General features: G+C 41.4%; 2 protein-coding genes across 3 annotated transcripts in view; both read right to left on the bottom strand.

Annotated features, from left to right (window-relative positions):
* Positions 1-23,817, bottom strand: part of kcnab2a (potassium voltage-gated channel subfamily A regulatory beta subunit 2a) — a 123,213-nt gene that overhangs the window by 90,682 nt on the left and 8,714 nt on the right. The gene's annotated exons all lie outside the window — the stretch shown is intronic.
* LOC308082186 (bolA-like protein 2) lies at positions 285-545 on the bottom strand (the record flags this gene model as incomplete). The annotated part of the gene is made up of 1 exon (XM_080423857.1): positions 285-545. One exon carries the CDS (start codon positions 543-545, stop codon positions 285-287), a length of 261 nt encoding a protein of 86 aa, XP_080279983.1.

Below are 23,817 nucleotides of genomic sequence, written 5' to 3'. Positions count from 1 at the left end.
CATGCATGAAAGTTTGAGGCTAGGGGCTAGGCTAATCGGTCGGATGGCGCCCGAGTTATGGCCTGGACACAGTATACTAACACACACACACACACACACACACACAGGTTTCATGAATTAATAGGTTATTATACTCATTAATGGTAAAAGTAATAGTACAGAAATGTATTACTTGTCCATTAGTTGTAACACGTTACTGCCAAACACTGGTAATGTGGTTGGTGATGTGGTTACCCACACCTTCATGTCATACATGTTATTCAACTGCAAGGTGTGTGCGTGTGTCACTGTGACTTCTGCTTCTCCCATTGTTCTGGCGTGAGGGTCTTCTGTTCAAAGGCGTGGATCTCTTTCAGCTCCTCTGCCAAGCATGTATTCACCAGCCTGTGTCTCTGTAAAAGAGGTTTTCCCTCGAATTGCGACGACACGACCAACACCTTGAAGCTAGCGGCACACCTGTTGGGTGAGGTGTCCTCAACGTCCACATACACTGCTACCAGCTCCTTGGTGAGCTTCTCACGGATAAGATCAGCTGTTACAGCCATGCCTCCAGGATAATGATAGGATGTCACACTTTATGTATTTTTGCAAGGTTTAAATACATCTATTTTGTGTTCTTTCATATCCGATGTTATGAAGAGCTCGAGGGTACAACTGGGAAAATCTCAAATTGCATCTTTCATATATGGGATAGCTTATTCCTTTGGTGATGTCATCAACATGACATCATGCGCTCACTGTCAGTGACATCACTGTCAAATACTTGGCATCTTTATCCTAGTCTTTTCAACCAGCATTGTGTAGTCACTTCAAGCTGTATATTTTCACGCTCGCGCTACTGAAACACTAGTGAGATTATTATTCTATCTCAACATTCAAGTACAACTTTCAGAAGGTGTCACCCAGTTAAATGAATGCATCACTCAGCAAGTTTAGTTATCTTGAAAAGTTAATTGAAGGCTAATTTCCTTTAATGTCAATCCCTGATTTAATGATTACTGGATATTGTAAACAAGTTAAGGTGGAAAAGTAATTTAATGCTTTTTCAATGTTTTGCCTACATCACCACTGTACAAAAATGTGGCATTTAGAAGTGGCCACCAATGGTTACAGGCAGCCATGCTGGAAGAAAGAGAACTAAACAAACATTCCGTGCAAGGCCTGTATTGGGTTTAACATCTATGCCACCCGGACAGCCTCATGTCAGACAACTTACTGTAACCACAGGACAATCTGCTTTTAATATGAACTTGGATAAACAGCAGTGATAAACAGATACAGCAAAACATGGACTGTGAGAGGATACTAGCTTAAACCCAGCCAGACAATAATGTTCAGCTCCCACAATGACTCACTCAAAGGGGCTCTCGTCCAAAAATCTGTGAATAACAACAGCACTAGGGAAAGTTGACAGCCAAAACAAACAATTAAAAATGTAATAAGTTAACGCTTTGTAAATTTAGGTGGGTGTAACACCTTGTGCTTGGCTGACTTTCCTGACAGTTTGGATATACTGTAGTATTGCCAGTGCTACTAAATAAAACCCAACATTGTCATCCACTGAGCACAGTTAATGCTCAGATCCAAACTTCACCAGCATACTGTACAAAACCTTCAGAATGTTTTTTTTACCAAACAAGATATTTAATTAATATTGGTTTGGTATTGTTCTTTTTACTCTTACTTGCACTTCTCTTGTGTTTCACTCTCCGGAGATAAATAAAGATTTTCCTTATCTTAAAAATATTTATATCAGCAATTATGTAGCTGATGTGCATGTGTCCCTAATTTGGGCGCGTTGTTATTGGAGGTACTCTGATCGATTGGCCACCGATTTACATCGCCCGATTTTAACACCAAATGACTCGATTGGTGATCGGCATATTACCCCATCCGGAAAACTGATCTTTTAATACAGAGCTGCACTGTTTAAGTGGTATGAAAGTCAATCCGATATATGGTATCGTTATATCGATATTTTTGGGAGATCCGCATAGCAGTCGGATTGGCGGTTCTATATTGCAGCTAGCCCTTAACCACTACTTTGTTGACCTATTTGTCCAAACTTGGTCCCCTCCTTTTATCCCTTTAAACAAAATCTCTTATAATAGCCAAATTAGATTGTCTATTTAATGTCCAATCTACAAGCTCACAATTCAATGAGCTTGTAGACCTGCCATTTTCGTTGAAATGTTCACCTATTTTGACATGCCCAGAATAGAGATGCTAGCGTTCACAGGGTTACAGATTTGCAGAGCAGTGACCTTCTGCTCGTGAAGGGATGTGTGATTCTAAATGCCAGCCGAGAGGCAACAGCTTTTAACTGTACTCATCATCAGCTGTGAGAGGGCGATGCTGTGTCTTGTCCTACCTTTACCCACCATGCCTCGGGATCAGACACATGCTATTAATAAACGCCTCAAGAAGAAAAAACTATTTCACTGACTTCCATCTGTCTGATCGCATACACGTCGACCGCATCTGACTCACTCCCCGATGCGTTGGCAGCAAGGGTCACTTTCCGTGCACACCACCACCGCGGGACACTCTCGAGTCCCGACTGCTCTTTTCAGAACACAGCACTGGGTGTCTCAAATTGTGAATCTATCTAGTTCACTGGTTCTCAACATGGGGTCACAGGGATCCCCCAGGGGACCTATGGGCTTTAACTCCAAGAGTGTACAATTATACGTACACTCTCGGACTTAAATTAACACTTGAGGATTGTACAGTGTAGATCGGGGGTCCCACGGATAAAAAATGGATCAAACAGGGGTCTATGCATATGCATATGATACTGGGGGTATCATATTAAAAAAGCACTTTGCCACCATCTAGAGACTGTCCAGAGAAGATAGGGGTACAGGTTTGTTCCCCTGGGGCCTTCCTGAGGAGGCCTGACCCACTCACTCTACTGCTCACACATGAAGTTACTAAGGATAAGAGCATCAGGAATGGCTACAATTCAAATGTAAATCTGGTTAACAACTTTGATCCTATTCAAAACGTTTAAAAAAATAGCAGAACTACATCTACAAGCTCACAATGTGCTGTGAATTGTAGATTGGCTATATTTATTTGACTTTTAATTTGTTATCTATCAGATTCAGTGCCCCATAAATTAGTCATCTTTGCTCTTTGTGAAGTTAAGTGGTTGTGCAAATGAATAGGCGTGTTGTAAGTTAACACAAATTTAGATATTTTTTGTCTGTACAACAGTGTCTAGAAACGTAACAGAATTGCAGTTCAACAAGCCAGGTAGAAAAAAGGTAGGGCTTTTTCAAGGGCTGCAAAACCTCCGAACTGCACTCTAAACAATAATTGGAATCCTCGATAAAAATGGAAATCTCATTCTGCGATGAACTGTTTTGACATTTTCCTTCAGTCGTTGCATACATTCAATTAAATTGACCTGATCTTGTATAGTGGATAGTAACCTTCTAAAAGCCTAGACTCAACACAGTAATTATGAATATAATGACTTGGGTACATGAAAGAGAATAGGCAATACCATAGAGACCACACCTTCAAGGACGCCGACTGTCTCATGCAGAAACGAAGATAATTGACAACATCCAAGTTACACTAAATGTTACCCTATCTGCCCATGCACACACACACAAACATCAGCCAACCTACACAAACCTTTAGTGCTTGTGCTGTGAAGCGTGCAAAAAGGTTTTCTTGAGGCATAAAGCATTAACGTCATGCTGTTTATTCATGTCCACATAAACGCCTTTGGCCTGCCCATAATCTGTGTCATGGGCAATCAATGTAGGAGTTCAAGTGCTTGTTTACCAGTCTATTTCTGTGTTCCTGGTCTAACAGCAGATGAAGTGTCTAAGTGTGTTAAGGTGAGGGCACTTGTATGGATGCCAATGAAATGTTTCCATATTTCATATTGAAACAAGACGCCATTTGTACGTCAATGGCAACAAATTGCAAGGTCGGCAACAAGCGATATGTATGTTTGGAACGACGTATTATATTCTTAAAGGAGTTCACCCAAAAAATTACTTATTTTCTATCGTTTACACACCCCATGAAGCCTTGAATTCATGGCGATATTTTTGCTTTTGTCGCATTCCTGAGCCAATCCTTTCAGACTCTTTGAGTCTCCGCCGGTCATCAAATTATTGGTTTAGGAATACGACAAAAAAAATGTATCTCCATGAATTCAAGGCTTCATGTAGTGTGTAATTGATAGAAAATAAGAAATTTTTGGGGCGAACTACTCCTTTAACATTAGTGTTAAGGCAGCTCTCCACCGCACCGATATCTTCCCGACTTGGTCGTGGAAGGCATTGGAAAGCGTCTCCTGCTCTCCTGATTGGATCAAATTGGTGGTATCCTGACATGAAAGTTTATTTTCTGTTTACTAAAGAGCTTTTTAGAGTTTTTTCCCAAACATATCACTTACAGCTACACCCTCTTTAGTGAAATCCAGATTTGGAGAAATCTTTTTCCCAGCTGTATGGTAACATGCTAGAAAGCAAAGCAGTTTAAAAGGTTCAACGATCCACTGAAGTAAATTAACGGCACAAATGCTTTGTGTACAGGGCTACAGGCTTGTAGGATAAAAAACATTGATAAAATCGCACGATAAGGACATAGCAACACATTAATAATTACTTTGAACTAGTCAATACCCGGTCGACGCATCCGTGATATGCGCATATGATCTGGCAACCCAGGAGGCAGCCCCGTAACCATGGCGACAGTGTTTTACACAAAAACGCTAATAAACAGCTGAGATTTGGTGATATCGAAAAACGGGCTTCGCTGTTAGTTTAGGCTAAAGGCTGTTTTTCTCAGTTTGCCAATGAGTAATATGTGTACCCGTTGGGTACCAGCCTACTCGAGAACAATGCAAGTTGGGAACGATGCAAATAGCAAATGCATGCCCCACCCCGTTATGCAATACTCGTTATACCCATTGTTAGTACCCGTTGTAACAGTCTGTCTGTCTGTGTCCCTGCACCATGTGCAGTGGTAAACCTCTGTGGAGAATGTCTGAAGAGTGCAAACTGACTGTGAAAAGTCAATTAAATTGACCTGATCTTGTATAGTGGATAGTAACCTTCTAAAAGCCTAGACTCAACACAGTAATTATGAATATAATGACTTGGGTACATGAAAGAGAATAGGCAATACCATAGAGACCACACCTTCAAGGACGCCGACTGTCTCATGCAGAAACGAAGATAATTGACAACATCCAAGTTACACTAAATGTTACCCTATCTGCCCATGCACACACACACAAACATCAGCCAACCTACACAAACCTTTAGTGCTTGTGCTGTGAAGCGTGCAAAAAGGTTTTCTTGAGGCATAAAGCATTAACGTCATGCTGTTTATTCATGTCCACATAAACGCCTTTGGCCTGCCCATAATCTGTGTCATGGGCAATCAATGTAGGAGTTCAAGTGCTTGTTTACCAGTCTATTTCTGTGTTCCTGGTCTAACAGCAGATGAAGTGTCTAAGTGTGTTAAGGTGAGGGCACTTGTATGGATGCCAATGAAATGTTTCCATATTTCATATTGAAACAAGACGCCATTTGTACGTCAATGGCAACAAATTGCAAGGTCGGCAACAAGCGATATGTATGTTTGGAACGACGTATTATATTCTTAAAGGAGTTCACCCAAAAAATTACTTATTTTCTATCGTTTACACACCCCATGAAGCCTTGAATTCATGGCGATATTTTTGCTTTTGTCGCATTCCTGAGCCAATCCTTTCAGACTCTTTGAGTCTCCGCCGGTCATCAAATTATTGGTTTAGGAATACGACAAAAAAAATGTATCTCCATGAATTCAAGGCTTCATGTAGTGTGTAATTGATAGAAAATAAGAAATTTTTGGGGCGAACTACTCCTTTAACATTAGTGTTAAGGCAGCTCTCCACCGCACCGATATCTTCCCGACTTGGTCGTGGAAGGCATTGGAAAGCGTCTCCTGCTCTCCTGATTGGATCAAATTGGTGGTATCCTGACATGAAAGTTTATTTTCTGTTTACTAAAGAGCTTTTTAGAGTTTTTTCCCAAACATATCACTTACAGCTACACCCTCTTTAGTGAAATCCAGATTTGGAGAAATCTTTTTCCCAGCTGTATGGTAACATGCTAGAAAGCAAAGCAGTTTAAAAGGTTCAACGATCCACTGAAGTAAATTAACGGCACAAATGCTTTGTGTACAGGGCTACAGGCTTGTAGGATAAAAAACATTGATAAAATCGCACGATAAGGACATAGCAACACATTAATAATTACTTTGAACTAGTCAATACCCGGTCGACGCATCCGTGATATGCGCATATGATCTGGCAACCCAGGAGGCAGCCCCGTAACCATGGCGACAGTGTTTTACACAAAAACGCTAATAAACAGCTGAGATTTGGTGATATCGAAAAACGGGCTTCGCTGTTAGTTTAGGCTAAAGGCTGTTTTTCTCAGTTTGCCAATGAGTAATATGTGTACCCGTTGGGTACCAGCCTACTCGAGAACAATGCAAGTTGGGAACGATGCAAATAGCAAATGCATGCCCCACCCCGTTATGCAATACTCGTTATACCCATTGTTAGTACCCGTTGTAACAGTCTGTCTGTCTGTGTCCCTGCACCATGTGCAGTGGTAAACCTCTGTGGAGAATGTCTGAAGAGTGCAAACTGACTGTGAAAAGTGGACTGACTAACTAATAAAATGGCAGGTGTGGGGACTTTGCCAAATCAAGCAGGCTGGTGTTGCCATGGCAATCAATTGGCTCATTTGGGCCAAGGCTAGAGCCTTTTCCGTCCGACGCCGTGCACTCCCTCGGGGCGTCTGAGACGCGTGTGCCAAATTTGAAGTCGGTTAGTCGAACGGTTCTCGAGATATGTGAACTACAGACGTATGTACAGGGAATGGATTCCGTGCATTTAGTGTAAGATTGTTTTTTTTCTGTTAGTTGACAGTAAAGTTCAATAATTTGAGCAGTCACAATATTTAGCAGTCCAAAAATAATGTTGGTAATGGTAACTGATCAGGAAGGCTAAGAATTTGTGAATACTCCAGGTTATAATAGTTTTGGATTTTTCATTATAGTTTAGTTTTAGTTAGTTTTGACTTTTTTTTTTCTAATTCAGTTAGTTTTAGTTCGTTTTTAGAGCGGGTTTGCTAGTTTTTATTTAGTTTCTATTTTTGGGAGAACGCTTAGTTTTAGTTTAGTTTTTATTAGTTTTAGTGTTAGTTTTAGTTTTTTTCATACTTTGGGTTATTTGTCAGGTGCAGGATTCAAAAGGTCAAAGTAAGTATTGTGTGAAACTCAACAAAAGATACCATTTAAAAATATATGTTATTCAGTTACTGTTAGACAATCAACCATCCACACAACTATAACCACAGTCCACAAGATAGCAGCCTTAAGTACTGTGCCAGGTACAAATCAAAATAGCCATACAATATATGAACATAAACCCTTTCATGAGACACACAGGGACCAGGGGTCTCAGGTTTCTGGGTGCTCAGAGAGGGTGCCTCGTCAAGGTACTCGCTATCAGTGGTGGAAAAAGTACTCACATTTGTTACTTAAAGGAGAATTTTGGACTAAAGTTTTCTTACCTTTTCTATGACGTTATGATATCTTAGGATGAATGGTACAGTAGAAAAATGTCATAACTCCAACCCTGAGCCACACAGCTTAAAAGGTGCGCGGATAGGCCTTAGGTTAGATCACATATTTTAATAGCTTTTTTTTAATTTATTTTTTAGATCTGACGTTCATAGTGACAGAACACTGTCCCAAAAAAAAAAAAACGAAGTCTCGCTAGATGAGATTGAAATCTCGAGATTTCAATCTCGTCTAGCGAGACTGTTTTTTTTTTTTTTTTTGGGTTGCATAGTGTTCTGTCACTATGGACGTCAGATCTCACAAAAAAATAAAATAAAAATACTCTGTTACAAGTAAAAGTCCGGAATTCAAAATTTACTTGAGTAAAAGCACAAACGTATCGGTATCAAAATGTACTAAGTACAAACAAAGGTAAAAGTACTCATTGTGCAGAATGTCCCATTTGACACGTTTTCAAAATGCAGGCTATAAAAGGATACAAATCTTTTGAAAAAAGCAGATCTACAAGCTCACCAAAGCATTGTGAGCTTGTAGATCGGCTATTTTCAAATGGCCGAAATGAAGTGGGTATAATGTATGTTTTGTGATAATAATCAAAATAGCCTACCTACAAAGTAACTAGTAACTAAAGTTTTCAAATAATTGTAGTGGAGTAAAAGTACCATAGGCCTATTTACCTCGGAGAGATGTAGTGGAGTAGAAGTAAAATTACTGAAAATTTAAGTACCTCAAAATTGTACTTAAGTGGGCTACAGTACTTGAGTAAATATACTTAGTTACTTTACACCATGGTCCGTGAGGTTTTTCACCTTTAGTTTTCGTTATTTCGTTCGTTTTTGTTAACTATAATAACCTTGAGTGCACGTAACACAAAATGTGTTTTCAGTGAACTGATTTAGGTAGAGTAGGCCACAACTGGACAGTGCCCCCTATCCAATATACAGGTCCCTGTATATTGGATCCCTGTATATAGATAGGTTCAACAGGGCATGTCAGAAAATGTTATGCTAAACAATTAGACCTAGTATAATTCAACTGTCCATGGGTGTTTTTGTGCACAGCCTACGTACTTGCCAATAACTGTCCAGGTTACAAGGATGCTAAGGTCGTTATTTCCATTTGACCTTTAATAACTTGACCATGAGTCATGACCTTCATCATAAAGAAAAATCGAGGATGCCATTGTGAATGTCATCTTGTAATTGTTATGTTAAAGCTTAGCAGATGACAGCTATTTTTGCTTATAAACAGACACTGTGGCAAGTCTACTAAAGTACATTTCTCTCTGTCTCGCTCCTCACAGTCACTGACATTCTGTTTCTCTGTCTCTCTCCACCCTCAGCATCTCTTTCTTTCTTCTTTCTTTCTTTCTGGTCTGCCAGCCATGCTTTGCACTGTGCTCACTGAAAACAAACAATTCTAGTATTCAGTAATGTCTTTTCTTTTTTTGTATTTTATATTTATTATAATTTTATATAGGGCGTTTTTGAACGGACAATTCTGTATTCTTTTTGTTTTTTCTCAATTGCCACTGTCACCGTCATCTTTAGCACAACAGTGTTTTCCTCAACCCATTTCCTTACGAGCCGTCTGCTTGGTCTATTTGAGTCTACCTTATGGAGGCAGGTAGTACGTACGTAGCCGTGTGTGAGCACTAGCTAGCCAGGTCCACATGTGCTCTGGCCAACTGGGCTGGCATGCCTGGAGCGGAACAGGCACAGCCCAAGTCTGGAGCAGGGATGGATGGAGGGAGAGTTGGATGAATGGAGGGTGGGTTGGATGAGCTGGGAAACTAATGGGCAGTAGTAAGACCACCTGAGGCATCTGCTCTACGATCACTTCCCCTAATGTCTCGTCGGATGGAACAGTGAGCATTTAAGGTAGGGTAAGTGATTTACTTTTGTTAAAATAAGTGTTATTTAGCTCTATATTCTGATAGTACTCGTGCAGTACTCATTGCTATAGAGTGTTTGTTCAGTAAAAGGAGTCTCCCATATCTCTCCAGCTCTTTATTAAACATAAAATGCATTTTCAGTGCTCTCTCCTGATTGGCTTAAATGTTGTCACCTACCTGAAAATGTACTATATTCTGTTTACTAAAGAGCTGGAGAGACCCCTGTGACCGAACAAACGCTCTGTTGCAATGATTACTATCAGAATATAGTACTTTAACCTTTGTAACAAACACAAAATAATAATACCAAAAAATATCACTTACCCTACTTTTAATTTGGGTCCCACTGAATACCAAACCACGGCGAAGTAGGGAGCGAGTCACTGCAACATGGTTGGTGCAACAGCACAGAAGGCAAGTTTAAATAAATGTCTAGCATAGTCTGGATGCATGTCAGTGAGTAGTATGTGAAAGGAATAATAAAGTGCTAGGGTTTTACTCAACCAGAAGATGACAGGCTGTCCATTCTGGCTGACGAAGAAGCCAAGAAGGGTCACTATATTTCAAGGTATGCCGAGTCTGAGCCACTCTAATCAGTGCAAGGCTTCCATGGCAGTGTACTGTAATAATGACCATCATAAGTCAGCCGGCACCAAAAGTACACTGTCACATAAGTCACATGCTTACATCAACCACAACATTCAGGGCCACATCGTTATCCTGACTCGCAGGTGAAATACTGTTACCATAATTCACATGAGACTGTATCACGATTCACACATACGAGTTTATGTTCACAAATCACTGGTGGCATCGCCACATTACTTATCCCTGATTTATACGTATTTGTGCGCCTGTGTCATCAAAAATCGCAGATCTACAATGTGAGCTTGTAGATCTATGTTCAGTGAGTGACACGATGTGCAACCAAGTACCTATATAAAGTGGGCATTATGCTAAATGAAGTGTAGAAGCCTCCCTCCGATATGTAAAATAGCAAGCATGTCATGACATTGTGATTCATGGCTAAGACATTAAAGCCACATTTATGCACCACTGCGTGGAGGTGTCGCTCGTTGAACAGAACTGATTTTCAAGGTAAGAACACAACCAGTTATAATTTAAGATTACGTTGGTGTGTGGTAAAATAATACGGTAGTTAAATAGATTAAATATATTACTTACACACCAACAACTCCATAATTGTGTTTTTTCATTAGTTTTTACAAGAACGTGGCACCTGTGCATGTTCTTGTAAATTAATGAGTGTCATCAATGCTGTGACATTTATCCTGCTTTGGCGTGGCCTGCTGTGCGTGTCTTTTCCTTTCCTTTGTATTACATCTGACAATTAATACAATCGGTGGTCTAAGACTCTCCAAAATCAGACCCAAAAAATTGGCATGGGTCGGGCTCCACATCGGTCCTATGGTTTCTACCTGGATCCTTGACAACTAGTCAATACTTACATCCATAGTAGCTTTACAACCGGCCCTTGAAAAGCAAATAAGGCAGCATCAAATCTGAAATCTAAGTCAATAAATACAAGATGTTTTCACAGTTTTTCATTGTGTAAAGCTTGTGTTTAAGGATCCTGCTCCTCAGCCTTTCTGCAAATAGGCCTAAATTCAATATAGCAAATCCACCAGAGCAGCTTCAAGTGGCAGCTCGCAACTGTCAAGTTTAATTCTGCAAAACATATTTAGCTTAGTCAGCTTTTTCTGCTAAGGACGTTAAGTCCTGGAAGTCCTGGAATGCAGGCCGGAAATTAAATAATTTAACCTTGAATAATCATCTAATTTGGGGGGGAAATGCACAATTGTAAAAATATATATTTGATTAGTGGGATTACCGTGGCTACCGTGCAATGTTTTATGATGTCAATTCAACCAAATATGTGCAAGCTTCACCACCGACAAAAGAAGACGGGATTAAGTGGTTATGGGCTCCACGACTCAAGTCTGAAACACTTCCACATGAAGGTGACTTTATTGTCGTATCCTTTGTATTTTGAATCCAGCCTTTTTAACCAGTCTGGAGCATCCATGCTCGAGCTTTCCGTCACTTTACAAGCTGTATTTTTGACGCCTGTGCTGCTGAAACACTAGCAAGATTAAAGTAATACAATGCAGGTCCACAAATAACGATTTTTAGCAGCCTCTGCTGGTCATTACCGTCACTGCAGGTCGTTCGTTTATTCCTGCGTTACCCAGAATTCCATTGGTTTAACCGGAAGACGGAAGCTTTTCAAAAAGCGTTCTTTTAATTGTTTTATACTATCTGTGGATCGTTTCTCTTAGCCAGTGGAGCTTTAGTTACTGTGAGCTGTGTTTTCTTTGCTGTTGTTTTTCGACAATCAATCAAATCTTTATCATCATTTACAGTAGCTCTTCTAGCCCCCAATAACTCACATCTGGCCATCAAAGACGACAGGACCTTTTTTATTGTGTAAAAAAGGCATATTTAGCCACCGGACAGAATGCCCCCGCCCACTGTAAAAAATATTGCGAATATTTCTAAAACTATAGAAAGCAGTAAATGGAAAAAAAAGAACACTCATCTTTTATTTACTTTAATTACAAGCTAAAATATAAACCTTGGTTGTAAAAAACTAAAGTTGTCCTTTAAGAGAGTAAACATAATAGTTAAGTTCACTTTACCTAACCTTGTTCTTGACAATCGGCAGTTACTTTACATGCATCATTTGAATGTAATGTCTGAGCTCTGATCCGAGCCCTACACCTGATGCTGCATCACCAGACCACTTTTAACAGACTCCCCAAATTCTGGTTAATTTAGCACCTTTTGTATTGTTTTGTGTATCCATGTTTTTATGTGTTAATACTAAATCCGTTTATTTTCTTTTAACCTCTTAAGGCCAGTCCACACCAATGCAACTCCATTAAACTCCTTGCAACATGCAACTACTTGCAACTACTTGCAACCATTACCCCCAATGGCAGTTGCAAGGAGTTGCGACTAGTTGCATTTATGCTTTAATTAAGGGGCCGTTTAAAAAAAAAGAACGAGCGAGTGGACAGGAGGAGATCTTAGGCTGCAGGACGGAAAAGCAGCATGTCCATCTCTGTTAACACCGCATCCCAGGGATAATGAATGATGATCATATCACATTATTATTCTGCCTGTAAATGGTCACTTTCATAGCGGTTTCCTCAGCAGTCGTTCTCCTTTTTTTATTTCAATGGATTAAGTTATAGCCGTCTGCCAGCCTGCAGATGGATGGATGCTATATTGATCATTCTCATCACCGAATGCCTAGTCTTGCATGCTACAGTCATATCTCACGCAAGTACATATGGTACATACTGTAAAAAAATAGGGCAAACAGGAAAATAGGGCATGTGAGAACACCTCTCCTACTGCCTATGCCGGCATCTTATGAATTACTTTCCCGAAAACGATATCCATTGATTGATTGGTTCAATACTTTATTAACTGTATAATCGTACCACTGTACTTTTTTTTGCAAACTATGATGCTAAAAGGATAACACAAAAAGCCCTGAGGGCTTGTTTCCATAATGTGATCCTATGTATTCAATTCATCAACACATTTAAAGACAATAACATACAAGAAATCATCATCAACACTTGTAGGAGCAATAAAAGTATGTATGTATGTATATAATATCTGAACATAGCTTTATTTTCACAAAAGCCCTTCTAGGGACAGGTGTTGCTAATTTGCAACATATCATAACATATCATCATAACACAGTATCCTAATGTTATAAACATTATGATACTTGCATTGGATAGCTGTTCTCAGTTTGTCTACTGTACACTGTATAATTTTCCCCTATGAAATAAACCATATAAATACTGTAGATAATAAATAAATGTGTGAATACTACTGCTAGGCCCCTCATCTGTAAGGTGTGAAGATGCCTTCTGTTTTTGGTCAACAATAAAGCTGTAGCATTTCCTCTCTACCACAGCAAGTAAGTTACCATGGTGCAAACATATTTATAACTAGAACTGAGCTCATTTAGCAGCAATGCATTAACAGCAAGTACAGTAAGCATTTTATCAATTAGAGTCAATTAACATTTTTATTAGCCGAACAGAGTGTTGTCCAACACTGTACAGGGAATCCAGGGATTCCACTCTCTATCAGAATGATTTATTGAGCTCCAAGGACGTACAATAGGCTACCCAGCCCAGGGGCATGTAACATCACAATAACAGTATGTTGCGGTGGGAACAGCACACATTGGGTCAAACCTTGTTGCACCCCCTGTCCCAAGGCAATTAGAGAAAAGAGCAGTTTAAAGCCATTTTTGTCTATCCGTGCATTTATTTGCCGTCTGCGTGATATCACAGATGTACAGTAGTATGAATCTAAAAACCAGCTAAAACAAATACTGTAATATCAGGAGGGTGAGAACTAGGGGTGTGCCGATACTAATACACTAATTTCACCAAACGATACGATACGATATTTGGCTCACAACTTTGATACGATTTCGATACGATACGCACTTTTTTATCATGAAAATATATGGGGGAGAAAAAATGCAAACAAATAATTCAGTTTTTGCATTATTCAGACGCAAACTTGTAGCTTTTCAGCTACAATAGCCGTTTTGAATCCAAATAGGGCAATAGTGTGACACCTGACCCGAAAAAAAACAACATGTTGCCACCCTTTTCACCTCGGGGCTGTTTGCATGCCTGATTATTATTGTTGTAAAAAAAAAAAACGATTTATTTTTTTTCCAAAACGATACATATCGTCACGAAAACGTATCGCGATATATCGCGGGACGATATATCGGCACACCCCTAGTGAGAACTATGAGGCAGAAAGTCTCTGATGGTACATACATTATCCTAAGGCTAGGAAAACCGACATTTAATCGAAACCGACATTTAGTACCAATGACCAACTTAATGCTTGCCCATTTAGGTCACTCAACTAATCCAGAAGCAGGTTTCTTTTCTTATATATCAATGAATCGACACAAAAAAAATCTAAAAGATTGACTGAATTAATTTGTCTTTGTCTGATTAACCACTTAACCCTGTATATAATATATATATATTCATTGTACAATGGTGGCTTGTAAAAATAGCGAAAACACGTCGCATTGTGAGCTTGTAGATCTGCTATTTTCACTTCTTGCACACTCCTCATTGCTTTAAAGGACAGCCAATGAGGAGAAAGTAAGAAAGCGACGACTAGTTGCAGCAACTGAATGTAGACCAGCTTTGCGAGCTGGTAAAAAATAAACCTTCACTAATCGAAATCGAGGTAAATGTTTAAATAATCGTGATACTGATTTGAAGTCATATTGTCCAGCCCTAGTGAGAACTGTGAGGCAGAAAGGTTATGGTACATTACACTCTCCTGGGAATGACGAATCGACAAGCCAGAGAACTCAGTAGGAACCCAGTAATTAGGATCATCCACCACTACTAGTGGAGCCAAGCTATGTGTCTATGGGAATGTTAATGAGGGCTAACTCAACACAGTCATTGCAGCAGGGAATAGAAGACAGACACAATTGCTGTAGGCAAAGTGGCCCCATTGACAAAGGTAAACAGAACCTTCCAATTTTCTGGGTCCATAATTTTCCATTGAGTAAATTAATAGTAAAATATATATCATTAAAATGCTGAGAGAGGAGAATTGGGATTATTATTAAGCATGCAAATACAGACAAAATACAACCATGGTAATTTGTGGCAGTAAATACTATAGTTACGTACTCTACCCTTGACATACTTTCACTGGGGAAAGTGACTAAGCAAAACTGTCAAAGGCAACAAGGTAAAATCACCTTAATTCTAAGAATAATTTAACCAAGACTCTTCTCTTGCGTTTTCTGCCCCTCATTATTTCAGCTGCAGCATGTGAGTCACATAACCAACATGACATCACACAGAGGGCAGCAGAGTAAAACACACAGCTGCTGAACAAACTGTGTGGTGATAATCCCACAGAGTTCCTCACACCTGTGAGTTTCTATGTTTGTGTATCACCGTCTGGGAGCGCATGCGTATATGTTTGTGTGCATGTGTGTTGCCCTACGGGTGGTGCAAAAACAGGGGTAATGAAGCTTGTCAGGCCACTAAATGTTGACTACAGGATGATTGCAGAGTTCAGTTTAGGAAACACTCCCACTGGGGCATCCAGCAGACCGTAGAACGCTCAGGAGGGCCTGTCACAATTATTACATAATCGTCTGATCGCAATTATTTGAGATAATCACAATTAGTTTTTGCATCGTCATAATCGTCATCGTCATAATCATTTTCATGTTCAAAAATGTTCATATGTTGCCAAAACATACAAAATGATACAAGCTCAACTTTTGTATAAAGTTATTAAATTATGCGAGTTATTTGTCATCAGCCCTGTGCAACTTTTGTTCTAAAAGCCAAACAGAAAAGTGATTTTTATTCATAATGTTCCAATGTTCAACGAACACAATTAAATTGTTAATCGCAATTATTTGAGCGACAATTAATCGTTAAGTAAAATGTCATAATCGTGAAAACAGCCCTAGAGGTGTGAGGAACACAAGACTACAACAGTGATTTCCAAACTGGGACCTGGTGCCCCAATGGACATTCCATGGGTCTCAATGGAGCCTCAAGAGAGGCCTCAGTAAATTTGAGATAAACACAGTCATGAATATTTAACCAGGCCTTGCTAAATTAAACCTTGGTTAGAACCAAAGTCTGTTGTGCGAGAACGAAGATGGCAATCAAATTCCATTCAAGGTTGGAGTGTTACAACCTCCAGCCTCCAAGCACTGTTAAAACTGAATTGAAGGGGGGGGATTTCCAAATTGACTTGCTCAAACACTTTCCCCACACACTCCCCTTTATGTTTTCATAAAATAACACCATACAACAGAATTCACATCAGCACGGCGGTATTAGAGTTGAAACAATAGGCCCATTTGTTCATTTCCATAATGGTCTCCAACATTTTGTCTCCAGAGAGACAAAAGGCCTTCAATTTGCAATGTATTGGTAAGCCAAAAGCTGAGGCTAGTCATTTTACCATTGAACTGCACACTGACTTTGTTGAGTCATGTTATTTAATTTTGGGCATTTATTTACATTCAAGTCAGCTTTTTTCCACTGAAATGCAGTCATCAGCTAGAACAAATGTGCAGCCACTGTGTCCCAGAAATGAGCCTACCATTCTCTGTTAATGCAGCAGAGCCACAATTTCACTCGATGACATCATCATCAAGGCACTCAGAGACTAGTCTTGGCTCTCTTGATTCATGCTTAAGGGGCATCTGACCCGAGTCCTCATTCAGTAACCGTCCCCACTCCCCCCACTCCCTCTTTATAAAAAAAAAGGCATAACAGCCCCCCAAAAATAAAATTCAGTTCTGTCAAATTGATGTCACTTTGAAACATTTTGAGGACAATACCCTTGAACTGATCATCAGTAAGACAAAGAGCTGTGTTGTGAACTTGTGGGGAGTGCCAGGCACCTGACACCCCACACCATCTCTCTCTCTCGGACCACTCAGTCTGGGGGGGCATGTGGTGGAACAGGTTGAGATCACTGAAATCAACTACCACATGTCCATGCGGACAGGGCAGAGTCCTGCACGGGTCCAATTTTGAGAACCCGCGCCCGCCCCGCCCGTCAATACTCAGATCCGTAGACCGACCCGTCACCCGTGATTATTTCAAAATACGAACCAGACCCGCCCCGCCCGTCAAATAAACGACCCGTTGTCCGCCCGTTTACCCGTGTAAAATGTAAATCCTATTGAAAAGTGTGTTGAAAAAGATAGCAGCCTTCAACAACAGCGCTACATTCAGTGGTCAGGTTTGTACAGAAATCAAGTGAAGACGGAGGAGGAGCGAGCTTAAGCCACGCGCGAACGCGCATCTACGCAGCAAACATGTGTCGTTGTTTACGTCAGCAGATAGTTTTAATTTGAAGGTTTAACAGGATGTTCAATGTGTTTTTGTGAGTTAAGATAACTGACCAGCATGCTCCATGCAGTTGTGCTGTGTGAAGTTACACAAGTGACGTTATTTGGGCGGAAACAGTGCTCTCTGATTTTCACAATAAAATGATACCCGCCCGCGATTAGTTCAGTACCGCCCGTGCCCGTACCCGTGATCTTATCAAAGTAACATTTTCACCCGTTTTCACCCGTCAAACGCGGGTACCCGTCGGGTATCCGCGGATACCCGACCCGTTGCAGGACTCTGGGACAGGGTCTACAAAAATACCCAACAGTGCATCATGTTTCTGCTGAGGAGGCTTTAATGTTAGACAGGCCATTTTAACAGCAGTATACCAGTCATCAAATCAGTCCTCACATTCAACAACATTGCATCCTGGTACAACTTCCTCACAGAGAAAAGCAAGAAAAGCTCTCAAGAATCATCAAGCATTCAACCACTGGTACCACTCAGACCTTTTCAGTCGCCCACAGTAAAAAATCTAAAAAAGGCGGACTACATCACCACTCCTTCCAGTTACTCCCATGACTCCCTTGGACAACTCCCTTACTCCATTGGACAACTGTTATGATTGACACTATGATTATTATGAATAATAGTGTAAATATATTAACCAAATGAATTAATTGTATGTACATATACATATTTTTATATATATATATATATATATTTATCTATTTTGTATTTTGTCCAAAGGAACTGAAAATAAAACTGAACTGAATGCTGCCACTCAGAGCACCTCTGGTCTAAAAGAAAACTCACAAAAAGTATTTCTTAAAAGTATCTCTGCCAGGCTAAATCTAGGCCAGGGACGGCCTAGATTATGTTTTCGCTGTGTGTGTGCACGCGCGCGCACGCACGCACGCACACACGCACTTTTCAATGCGGCCTCATGATGGCGCTATACCAGTCAACTTTACACTTTTGGCCTATAACTCTTGAACCTAGCTAGATTTTCAGCCATTATCTGTGGGGTTATGTGATGACGAACATACACAATTTTTTTTTTAATCCAATACCAATTGGCTATAATTGGCTTCCAAAGTTGCAGGAGGGGTCTATTTTTGCAAAACATGTAAAAAATCCTGATTGCATCATCTGATCGACACCATTTGAATGACATATTGAGGGCCCCCTCTAAACAACAGAGCCCATTCCACACAGTTCCATACTATTATGCTTGATATTCCATACTGTGTGTGAAGAAGGCAAAACAATGCTTTTACTATCTCAGGCTGAGGCAACTGAAGACCTTTGGCATGGGTCCCAAGGTCCAGTGTACCAACGAGAGCATCCTGACAGGCTGCATCACACCGCCTGGTAAGGGAACTGACTGTACTGACCTCAACCACAAGGCACTGCAAAGTGCACATGAGTGGATGTGAACTTCCTCCATAGACATATACGATGAATGCTTTTGTCAGCTAGGCTTGCAGAATCATCAATTATTGCAGTCACCCCAACCATGGTCTGTTTCAGTTGATGCCACATGGAATGGCTCAGAAGCCATAAGGCTACTGGCAGTAGATTACTTAAGAGCTTCTTCCCCCAGACTATGAGGCACATGAACAAGCCCCATGTAACAAAAGACCACCTTGTACTGTGTAACATTGCTTGCCTGTAATTGGTTTCAAAATGAGTAGGAGGGGTCCATTTCTTACAAACAAATACAAAAACGTGGATCTCTCTGGATCCACATGGGAACAGCGTGGCTCTAATGTGGATCTCTGACTTCATGTGGCCACTGGCCAGACTGTGACATCAGTCATCTTTGACATCATCTATGACTTCTGACACAAGGTTTCAGCCACAACAATGTCCCATGGACTTTATTATAAATATTATACTAAATAAATAATATGGAAAGGAATTTGTCACTGATCAGTCCAACGTTTTGCGTAACTGTGAGATTAGCTCCGGAAACACAGACAGACCCTCTCATAGATGGCTAGCCTCCTGCAGAGCCATGCTCTACAAATACCATATATCATGAGCGCAACCAATCAATCCCAAACTGGATCACATCATTGAGGGGTGCAGCTCCAAAAACGCTTTCACTTCTGACCATAGGGGGCATTACAAATGTGAAATGTTGAAGAAACTCTACCCTGCAACTTCCTCTGGTCCCGACAAATTACACATCCCTGGGTAGGCTTTTTTTGTTTGTTTGTAAACACCTTTAAGCATCTTTATTGTGATAGACAAAGATTTTTGAATCTTTGAAATGACAACCAATATGTTTTCACAATATGCAATATTATATTATATATATATATATTATTATGTTTCTACCAATTCTTTTAAGAAATTATGTATTTATTATAGAACCGTATTTGGGCCTTGAACGAACACTAAAGAAAACACTTTCATCTAGCCGATCTATGATTTATACTATAACACAAATGCAAGAAAACATACAAGCTTAAAATTAATACTCCAGCATGGTTACAATAACATAAGTCCCATCACAACAGGACAAGCCAATTTGATTATGATTACAAATACTGTTAGATAGCAACACTGTGAGACACTGTTACTGTAGCTCTTTATAAGTATTCAAACAGAGTCAGACAAACGCTATGACACCGTTACCTCTGTAAATTCATACACACACACACACACACACACATGCTGTTGACATATGCTATTCCAGGATACACGACTACTCTACAGGCATGTCTGAGGGGAGGCCAAGGTTTCTACAGTATGGGAATAACAGCAATTGGCTCACTAACAGAGATCTGCCTTTCTCTTCACTGCCGCTTGTTTCAGAGCATTCAACAGCTTACTGCACCAAACCAAACCTCTGCAGCCTGTCTCTCCTGCTTTCTACCCAGCCTTGGACCAGAGCCCACAGGCAGTCACACATGTACCACACACACACACACACACACACACACACACACACACACACACACACACACACACACACACACACACACACACACACACACACACACACACACACACACACACACACACACACACACACACACACACACACACACACACACACACACACACACACACACACACACACACACACACACACACACACACACGGCTGTGGGCATGCATGCGTGCACACACATAAATAAATTTGTGTGGGCATGCATGCACAAACGCGTCGCACTGCACTCACACACGCATACACACACACACAACACCCACTGCTCCAGCCACCGGCTCAGCATGAACCCCCAACCCAAGCACACACGGTGTGACAGCATAACACATGGCCAACTGTCACAACCTCTCAAATGCAGTACACGCAGGTCAACAACTTGAGTTTAGTTAAAGCCCAGCTTCAGGGTGTTACTGACCCTGTCTGCAACTGCAACCAATGAGCACTGCAGCAGCATCAGGGGCAGATAAGGCGAAATGGACGCAAGCCTTCTGTGTGTGTGTGCTTTACCTTCTAGAAAACCTATTTTAAGCTACCTTATTTCTTATTTTTTACAACTGGCAGTATTGGCTGGTCCCTGGGAAGAATTCAAGAGGGAGGGGTATGCATAAAATATGACATGCAGACAGAGACCGTGAAATACATTCCAGTGTAATAAGGTATGCAAGGATAGTTCTCAATGCAGCAACGGCCAGCATACAGAGACGGCGAGTGGGAGAACAACGCAGAGATCTAGACGGGCAGAAAAGCCCTACGATCTACGATACTGTTAACCATATGAACCCTAGCATCCCTTTGCTGCGGCGAACATTCAGCGAAAACAGCAGATCCACAAGCTCACACCGCGAGAATGTAAATCTGCTATTTTCAGCGAAGATATTTAGTGTAGAAGAAAAAAGGAGGGGGCCTGGTATAGACCCGTGGGGGACTCCGTTCAGCTAAGAATATAGGGTTTAAGTCATTAAACACTACTGCCATGCAGTATAGCATCTGCTGCTCCTCTGGAAAGAATGACAACACACACACACACACACAAGCATCACAATGCTCACTGTCATAGGGGAGGAGTAGAGAAGGAGTGAGAGTGCATGAGAGAGGGACCGAGAGGTGTGAGAGGGAGACGGAGGTAGTTAAGACCTATAGAGCCACAGACCTGGCTGTGATGCTCTGAACACCCACCTCAGTCTGCTGCTGAATGCCTGACGCAACGATCCCAGCTCCGAACGGAGGATGGCAATGAGATGGAGCAGTAGCCAAATTCCGAAGAAAGAACGAGAATGAGGGAAGCAAACACAGAGCGGAGGAAAGGAGGAATGACACTGACCCTGCACATCTGAGATTCCCTGTCTGTGCCGGAGAGCCGTGTGTGTATGACATGAGACAGAGAGACGGAAAGAGATAGACTCAGACACGCACGCGCGAGAGACTGACCCACAAGAAATGCGGGGGGGGGAGCAGGGAGAGGGTGAGGGAAGAAAGAGAGAAAGAAAAATTAAGAGAAAGGGGGAGAGAGAATGAATATGTCAGCCTAGATAGTCGCAGATGAATTAAAGGCAATGCCCCGCCCCTCTCGTTCCCTCCTTCCTTACTTTCTCTCTGTCTCCTTCTCTCTCTAAAATGAACACACCTCCCTTTGCATTGTCAGCACTAGAGTAAGCAGGTATTCAAAATAGAGGGAGAAGGGGTACTCAGAGGAAAACTGCAAGAATGATTTTGAATAAATCATAAGGCACAGGCTTCTCTGCCTTTTCTCTCTCACCAAGGAAACACCAGTTATATAAAAAAACAAAACACCCAGGGCCGTTTCTCAATATGCGTACTTGTCTGTAGGCCTACTTGTGTCCTCGCAAACTTGTGAAACGTCATGCAACGCGTTGTTAGTTTGTAGAACTGCACTGAAATCTATGTTTATGAACGATATTCTGCGACCGAAGCTATGAAGAACAGAAATAGTGATGTTTATTGATGTCGGTACGATGCCTTAGAGCAGTGGCCAGTCTCGACATTGCACATTAGAGACGGTCAGCCAATTACTACAAATCAAGAGTGAGATGATACACAACAGTAATAGTTACATTTGGGCTTGGTTGTGATTGTGAACTAGCATCCTTCCAGCCAATGGAAAAAAAATCATGTTGCCAACCAAAGACAAATTTACCTTCTGTACGTTTTTGACACTATCAAGTTTTTGGCAGGCAGTAGACTGTGAAGAGATTTGGTGTAGACGGAAAAAAGGAGGGGGCCAATGACAGACCCAGTCAATTAAGTACAGTATATACTAGTGATGAGGTCTGATTTTGAGTCCAAGATGGCGGCGCGTGTAGACGCAGCGGCCCGGTGCTCCGCGACACATAGCAGTGTAAAGAGAAGAAGGACTTTTACCAGAACGGAAATTCTGCGTTTAAGAAACTACTACACTGACAGTGTACCCGAGGTGTTTAATGCCTTCCCGGCGGAGATTATACGCTTATCGGGACACACAAGAAGGAGCCACCGGCCAGAGAGAAGGCACAGGCGGCGTTGTGAGAGGAAACAACGGCGGGGCAAGCGGGCTGGAGTCCGAGCTAGACTTGCGGCTGCCCCGCACAAACCCTCCGTCCCGAGCCTCTTCCTTGCCAATGCACGCTCTCTGGTCAGTAAACTAGACGACATCCGACTACGGATGACAGACGGACACAGGGACAGCCGCTTAGATAGCTGTGTCATGGTGATTACGGAGACTTGGATGAATGAAAACACACCCGGCCAAGCAGTGGAGCTAGCTGGCCGCACCATCTTCCGAGCCGACCGCACATCTGACTCCGGTAAGGGGACAGGAGGAGGTGTATGTATATATGTTAATAACATCTGGTGCACGGATACCGTTGTTGTTGCAAAGCACTGTTGCCCGGACCTAGAATGCCTGATGATTAAATGCAGACCATTCTTCTTGCCTAGGGAAATGTCGGCAGCCTTTATCACGGCTGTTTATGTACACCCCCGAGCTAATGCTAAAGTAGCCATGGGCAAACTGCATGACATCATTAGCAAGCAACAGAATAAACACCCCGAGAGCCTTTTTGTGGCGGCGGGTGATTTTAACCATACGAACCTTAAGACTGTCTTGCCCAAATTCTATAAGAATGTGCACATCAAGACCAGAGGAAACAAAATATTGGACCAAGTGTACACAAATGTGCCTAGAGCCTACAAGGCATTTTCCTCTCCTGAACTCGGGACAGAGACAAAATCTGACCATATGTCTGTTGTCTTGATTCCAGCCTATCAGCCCCGCATCTGCAGAACCAAACCACAGTCCAAGACGGTGCAAACCTGGACTGAGGAGGCCTCATCAGCACTGCAGGATTGTTTCGAGGATACAACGTGGGAGCTCTTTGAACACCCTGACATTGAGCAACACACCTACACGGTACTATCCTATATAAACTTCTGCATTG

This window comes from Gymnoscopelus braueri, assembly GCF_963280865.1.
Source record: "Gymnoscopelus braueri genome assembly, chromosome: 3".
NCBI classification, from domain to species: domain Eukaryota; kingdom Metazoa; phylum Chordata; class Actinopteri; order Myctophiformes; family Myctophidae; genus Gymnoscopelus; species Gymnoscopelus braueri.
The sequence above is the reverse complement of the archived record's forward strand: the minus strand, read 5'-3'. Positions and strand labels throughout refer to the sequence as shown.